Below are 7,681 nucleotides of genomic sequence, written 5' to 3' on the forward strand. Positions count from 1 at the left end.
GGTGCGCGTGCACAGCCACCTTCAGGTGCGCGTGCACAGCCACCTTCAGGTGCGCGTGCACAGCAACCTTCAGGTGCGCGTGCACAGCCACCTTCAGGTGCGCGTGCAGCACAGCTTGTACACGGCGGTGCTCCGGGTTCCGCCCGCGGGCTGCAGCCTCTTCAGCTCCGTCAGACACAGGATGAACACCGGGGTCTTGATTCCAGTGACGCACATCCTCTTCAGCTCCTCCATCCGAAACTCCGTCTGTCCTCCTGCTGGAGCGGCCGGTCAGAGGCATCTTTAGTTTGTCTTGCGGACTAAAACTGGAGGAACGAGTTGTTTACAGCTCGTTCCTCCAGTTCCTCCCCGTAGACTAAATTAGACTTTTAAGCTAACGCAACATTCTTGGGAACCTCGGCTCAGGTAACTGTTGAATTACTGGTCGGTATTTAACTTTTCCAGACGAGTATTCACAAAAGTGTTGCACAGCTTTTGCTAAACGGTGATATTTGCACTTAAATGTACATAAATGAGGTTATACGCAGACATTTCTGTACAAACGAGCCTCGTCGCATTAAATAGTTTAAATTCACACAGATCAGCTGAAAAAAAAACAGACTTCCCCGATTACATTCACACATGAAACAGAGCAGGAAATGTTCCAGCCTTATTCTATTTTAGCTGGATTTTATTTCACCAATTCTCTGAAATGACAGTTTTGAATTGGACCTATGTGGCCTTTTCACAATGTGCTCAATTTGATGTTTTCTTCAAAGTGCTTTGAAGCAGCAATGTGCTGCATCAATACACTAAAAAATGATTTTTAATAAAGAATAATAAACTAGGGAGGCTTAAGCTGCCGTAAACTTTGTATGATGAGAAGGTGGTTATAAAAACAGAAATAATGTATATTTGTGTATAAATCCGCTCACTTTCTAACACCTAAACAACGAGTGACCGACCTCGACTCTCTTCGCTGAACCGGTTGATGTTGCTGACGGCCTGGTTGAGGCTGAGCAGAGTCATCTGCTTCAGGTACTTCGGTAAACTCTGGAACTCGCTCTCCGACACCTCGGACAGCCGCACGGCTCTGGGACGAGAGACGACACGAGGAACGTCAAGTCTGGATTTAAAAAAGCAACGAGCGATACGAGGATGGCACGAATAAAGCAGCAAGATGGAAGGAATTAAAAATGGTATAATCAGACAAAACGAGCCACCTCAAAATGCTCCAAATATCTTACACAACCTGATTATTACCTGATTGGATCTTTTCCTGGCCGGACATTCGGGTGCACCGTGGCCGTCCTCTTCACCGGAGCCTTGCTCAGAAGCTTCAAAATAAAAATGAGAACGTGGAATTTGACTTATCAAATCTGACGTTCTGTATAATGTTTCACGCTGACTAAACACACGTAGAGCGACCGGGGCTCACTTTACAGATGTCCTGCGTCACACAGCTGAGGTCCATCTCCGGGATGCCGGACTCCTCGTAGTCCATGCGGAGGCGGGGCGTCCCGAAGCTGAACTCCTGCGTGGGACCGTCCAGCTCCAGACTCGAGACCACGGACTCCTTGGTCACCTTTTTATGGCCCACAGTCTTCTGCATTTTAGCACTTTTCTGGAGGTGTGACGCAAGACAGGCCGACGTTAAGCAAAGAGGAAAGAGGCTTTTTCATCTGGGATTCATGATCAAGCATCAGGAAAATATTGGTAGAAAATGTTACTTTTAAATAGAAAATATTTGCTATTTTTGTTGTGGTTAGATTGTTATATATTTGTTGTTTACAAGCTTTTTCTGAAAGATAATTCTGCAATTCTAGGGCTGTATTTTCCGTCATATCGTACAGTGGTTCTCAAAATATGGGGTTTACATTTTTGTATAATCCTTTTGTTATTTATTATCTTTAAAAGATATTCAGTGCAAAACAGGTTATTAGCCAAATATTAGTTGTTTTTTTGCAGATATAACTTTATTTGCATTGTTCTAACAAAGTGAATAACACATGTTATTTGTTTTTGTCTGATGGAGCGATCTGGTTTACTTTAAAGTGATTGCAACTTTATTCTATTATTTTAAAAAGCACAGCTGGAGGATTCACAAAAAGTTATTTCAATAAAAATTCAGCATGGACCAGTGAAATGTGATTTGAGGAACCGTTTCACTGACTGCGGTAAAAGACCGTCTCAACGAACAATGAAAACAAACAAACAATGCGGCGAAACACGCGGGCCGGTCGGTACTGTGGTCTTACGGTTTGTAACGAATTTCCCAAAACAGACTCCAGGATCGGCATCTCCGGCATCGGCCCGTCCTCCACGCCCGTGACGGATATATCCGGCACGTCGCAGTCCCAGCGGCGCTTGGAGCCGGATGCTTCGTTACGAGGAGACTGAAGGTCGTCGCCGTCGTCCTCCATGTTGATCGGCTCAGGCTGACGCACACTCTGAACACAAAGATGCAAAAACTCTGAGCTGAAGGTTTCTGTGTTCAGGATGAGGAAATAAATAAATCAATAACACACACACACACACACACACACACACACCTTTCTGGAGGTGGCCATCCGGTTCATGTACGGGGTCTGAAACACCGGGGCCTCGGGGGTGGGCGGCAGGTGTTCGGGGCGAACCGGGGATTCTGGGTCAGCGCTGCTTTGTGCCGGTGGGGACTGGTGATGGTTTGTCTTTTTGAGTTTGAACCCCGGAGTGTAAAACACCGGCGGCACGGGAGACTCCAAGTTCTGTGCTGAAGGCAAGAAGAACAAAGTGATATAAACATACAAATGTGTCATTAAGTGCTAATATGTGATATCTTGTTTAGTTCATATCCATCAACAAGAAGCTCCTCATTTAAAATCAAGACTTTAGATTTTATTTAGGCAAAGTTCTCTTGCTTTAAATAAATAAATAAAAAAAATAAAAAATATATATATATATATATATATATATATATATATATATATATATATATATATATATATATATATATATATATATATATATATACACACACACACACAAAACAAATACATATAAATAATAGAAAAATATATATATAAATAAACAATTAAAAAAGAATAAATATTATTTTTTTTAAAGCTCGCACATTTTAAAACAAGAAAACTTTGCCTAAATAAAATCTAAAGTCTTGATACAAGTGCAGATATAATACCAGTTTCAATACTGTTTTTTTTTTTACATTAAATTAAGAAACGTTAATGCTTTTTTTTTTACGTTCTTTAAATGTTCATAAATATGTTTGTTAATTCAGACTATATATATATATATATATATATATATATATATATATATATATATATATATATATATATATATATATATATATATAAAAAAACAGGCATGAACGTTTCTTAATTTAATGTTTAAAAAAAGAAGTATTAAAACTGGTATTATATCTGCACAAGTATTGAAAATACAAATGATAAAGAGTTGTGGACGTAAGAGAAATAATAATAAAAATAGGCTTGAACGCTTGATCAAAAACCCTTGAAAAAAACAAACATAAGAAAACAAAGAAGATTCAGCAGAGAAACAGAAAAAAAGAGGTAAAAGTAAATTAAAGATGGAAGTTAAACCGCCAGTGAAGAAAGGAGGAAGCTCCAGAGTTTCATACCTTTAGTGTTCAAACCCTCCAGGAGAGCGTTGACTGGCGGTACGAGAGGCGGCCTGTCAAAGAAACGGACACTCGTAAAGCGGCAACAACAGAGGCCAGCAGAGGTCAGAGGTCACACACTACGCCATGCGATGCTCGTTATGTTCCACCTTTGGGGCTTTCCGTCGTTCTTCCGGAAAAGATCCATCGTGAAGTCGTTGTTCAGGCACTCCGAGAGGCCGAAGTCGGACATCTGAAGCGTCTGCGGCTCGTCGTCGTCCATCCGCAGGGCGCATTTGGGGGTCAAGGGCGTGGGCGTGTTGAGCCGGGGGTGAGGGAGGCTCAACGCGGGGAGAGGGGTCACCTCGGAGCACCACCCCACCCCGGCCAGAGCCCTCTTCATCACCACCTCGGAGAGGCCGAAGTCAGAGAGCTGCGGGGTTCGCAGCATGTCGGCAAAGGGCGGCGGCGAGAGGGGACGACCTCCGTCCTCCTCCTGGTTGTCCTCGTCTCCTCTCGTTGATGATTTAGTCTCGCTTTCATCTGCTGCGTCATCTTCGGCCTCTGACGCCTCATCTTTGACCTCTGTGTGGGGACAAAGCGTCACAATGAGTGCATGCCCTCCACGTCTTCCACTGTAAGCTCTTCAGTAAATACTCCAGTCGTTACTTACTGCCGGGTCCCTGGGGCTCTCCGGGAGCTCGGTAACCGTATTTCTCCCAGTGTCCCGTCAGCGTCTGGATGTCCTTCGTGACTCTCTGCTCCATCACCCGACAGGCCTTCAGGAAGCCGCTCACCTCGTCCTCCTGGGCTCTCTGCTGAGCAATCTGACCCTGGAGCTGCCCCTGTGTGAGGAGAACAACATCAATAACCTATGAATAGGAGTTATAGTGCGTGTCATAAAAGGTGTAATATTTTAAACAGGGTTCATACACATTCTGACCAATGGATTTCATGACTTTAAACCAAATTTCCATGAGAAACATTTAGTGAAATCTGGGTGTAAACAGTAAAAAGTGAGTAAATGTAGTATTTAAACTAACAATGAGAATACAAAGCATACAGTAAACCTTAAATGACTCAAATGAATGAGACAATAGTTTGATTAAAAGAATAAACATTTATATAGATGCCTGTATGTATGCCTGCTTATATTTTGAGTCTTTTTAAAAGCATATTAATTATTTCAAACTCAGCGTAAATGAACGTCATGAACACATGAATATAACACATTTACATGACTTTTACAACACTTTTGGGATTTTATTTTTTTCAAGGACTTTTCCAGGCCTGAAAATAACCATTTTAAAACTCAAGGACTGTTCCATGACCGTAAGAACCCTGTTTAAAGATATTGTTATACATAAATAATACATTTAAACTACTAACTAATTGAAAAAAATATAAATCCCCAAACCCTAAAGTGACGTTACACATCAACTAAAAAGTTTCAAATATATTAAAGCTGCATTGCTTTGTCTCACTCTCACGCCAAACTCCATTTAAAATCGGACAACTTTAAGTCTCATAGGAACAAACCTTTTTCTATTGTTTATTGTGGTAAATGATGTTGCTTCCTAAATTAAATCCCAAACTGAACACCGAAGACATTGGTGTATTACATTAAAGTGAATGCTGTCACTGTGATAATAACAGATACCACATTGTGCAGGTAAACGACGCCTCTCTTGAAACAGCAGTTTTTAAACGGACTTTGGCTTGTGTTTGTGTTTGTAGTGTTTTCCTCCATCGCCCCGTACCTTTAGGACGCTGACGTCACAGTTCACCTCGTGAAACGCTCGCGTGGCTTTCGCGGTGGCGTCTGAAACGAGAGCCGGATGATGACACTAGTTAACTGGTTTGTAAGTGACTACCTGCGGCTGGGGATCAGTGCCGTCGACGTTCACTCACCGCTGTCATCTTCGTCTTCGTTGTCTCGGGTTTTGAACGCGTGCTGGAGCTTCTCTGTTTCGGACTCCAGAGTCACCGCCATCTTTCTCAGCGCGGTAAAGAACCGGGCCGTCGGGTCCATGTTAGTTCTACTTATGTAAAGATGTAAAATAATAATAATTTGACAGTTACTCCACCGAGCAGACGGTTTGTTTACTTTCTCTCCGCCGGAGGAAAACCGTTTCGATTTTGCCGCCTTGGTTGTCCCCGGTTTTAACCGGAAGCGTCGTCATCAATTTTCTTCTTCGCGGTTTATTGGCGGTTAGCAAACAACTAGTTGGTTCATTACCGCCACCAACTGTTATGGAGGGTGGATCAGGATGTCTAGTACTTGTATTATAAAATATAATAATATAATATACAAGTTATGTATACATATATATTTTACAAATACAAATTTAACAAAACTAACTAACTAAACTACACAAAAAAAGTGTTTCATCTTCTTCTTCGTGGGTTTCAGGCACTCAATGCCCCTTAACACCCCTATCTCTCTCTTTTCTTTTTAATTTCAATATATGTTATAATTAAAAACACAAAAAACGCAGATAGATCTAGAAATACATAGTAGGTACAAATAAATATAGACATTGTAAAAGCTACTTTAAACTTTTGAAAACGTAAAAACACACCAAAAGAAACATTAATGATAGATATATAAATATACACATAAAAATAACAAAATGGATATCTTGATAGTTTTTTTTCTTTTCACAAAACAGGAGTGCCAATTACTTGTATATGATTATCGGGGTAGTTTGTATTATCGAGGTAGTTTCATTCTAACTTCTGCATAATTCATTATATCTGAGTGTTTCAGTGGAAGCAGTCAGATCTTGCACTAAAGTAAAAGTAGCAGTACCACAGTGTAGAAATACTCTGTTCCCAGTAAAATCTCTACATTCAACATGGTTCTGAAGTAGAAATACAAAAGTGTACCAAAAGTAAAAGTACACATTATGCAGAATGGGGCATTCCAGAATAATGTCTGTTATATCCGTGGATTATAATTATTGATGCATTAATGTTGCAGCTGGTGGAGCTCAACTTCTCTTGTGAATTAACTGCACAGTAAAAAGGTTAAATAATGAGGCCATGCAGCCAGAAGATGGCGCTGTTGCTCACCAAACCACAGAGGTCAGGGGATTTGACCTCCGTTCAGGTCTCATATTTGACTTCCCATGAAGTCAAATAGTAGTGAAAGAGTTTGTGCTCTTGAATCAAAAGGGTCAAAATTGTGAAAAACTACTTATATCTGAATGTAGATGAATTATGATTATCCAGACAATAATAATAATAATAGTTTTACAACTGTAAAGAAATACAAAGAGACACACATTAACGACATAGAGATGCACAAAAAGACCAGAAGAACAATTTAGGAGAACATTTAAATCAAATGGACACAAATTGTTCTTCACTTTCATAAGAAATGTTGAAATAATGCATTGGAGGTCAAATAAACAGTAAAAATAAAAGACAACAAAGGAAATTAAATAGTCATTGTGCTTCCGTCATGAAAGCGTTTTAATGACTTGAATCACGATGCAAACATAAAGCCAGCTACTGCAACGCGGTTAAACTGCTGATGACATCACTGAGTCCACGTCCTCCCCTCAAGGAGAACCGTTATCAGATCACTGGCGGTTTGTGTGAGTCTATAAGTACCGGACAAGCGGTGAAGGTCGTGCAGACGTGAGCACGGAACAAAGCCAGGTGAGTTTGAAAGAAGAGCTCCAGTTGGATCAGGTAAATAGATTCACAACAACATGAGAAGTCAGACCTCTTTTCTTATTTACTCATATGTTCATGTGTTTTCTGGTTAGTCAGCCGTGAGTCATGGCGATGTTCGGGAAGGTGTTGGAGCCGGTGGGCTACATGCAGACCGTGAGGTGAGTCTGGACCGGGCAAAAGGAAACATTCTACTTTCCAAGTACTTTGTTTCTACATGCAGAACCTCGTGTTCTCAGGGTCCTGGTCCAGAGCATCTGCTCCTACCTGGACGGCAGCGCCACCGCAGAGGAGAGCGAGTCGGCCAAGAAGAACCTGGACCACATCGACCAGGAGCTGGGGGCCCCGGGTCACGGCCTGCTGGACGACCAGGAGGTCCACCGGCTGGAGGACGACCTGGCC

General features: G+C 41.5%; 1 protein-coding gene across 1 annotated transcript; it reads right to left on the reverse strand.

Annotated features, from left to right (window-relative positions):
- Nucleotides 1–5,630, reverse strand: ska3 (spindle and kinetochore associated complex subunit 3; the record flags this gene model as incomplete). The annotated part of the gene is made up of 11 exons (XM_079226667.1): nucleotides 1–257; nucleotides 945–1,072; nucleotides 1,243–1,316; nucleotides 1,418–1,603; nucleotides 2,238–2,429; nucleotides 2,532–2,731; nucleotides 3,620–3,672; nucleotides 3,769–4,183; nucleotides 4,272–4,443; nucleotides 5,359–5,420; nucleotides 5,510–5,630. 11 exons carry the CDS (start codon nucleotides 5,628–5,630, stop codon nucleotides 94–96), a joined length of 1,767 nt encoding a protein of 588 aa, XP_079082793.1. The 3' UTR covers nucleotides 1–93.
- Between the last annotated feature and the right edge of the window lie 2,051 nt (nucleotides 5,631–7,681).

This window comes from Taurulus bubalis, assembly GCF_910589615.1.
Source record: "Taurulus bubalis genome assembly, chromosome: 1".
In the NCBI taxonomy this organism is placed as follows: Eukaryota; Metazoa; Chordata; class Actinopteri; order Perciformes; family Cottidae; genus Taurulus; species Taurulus bubalis.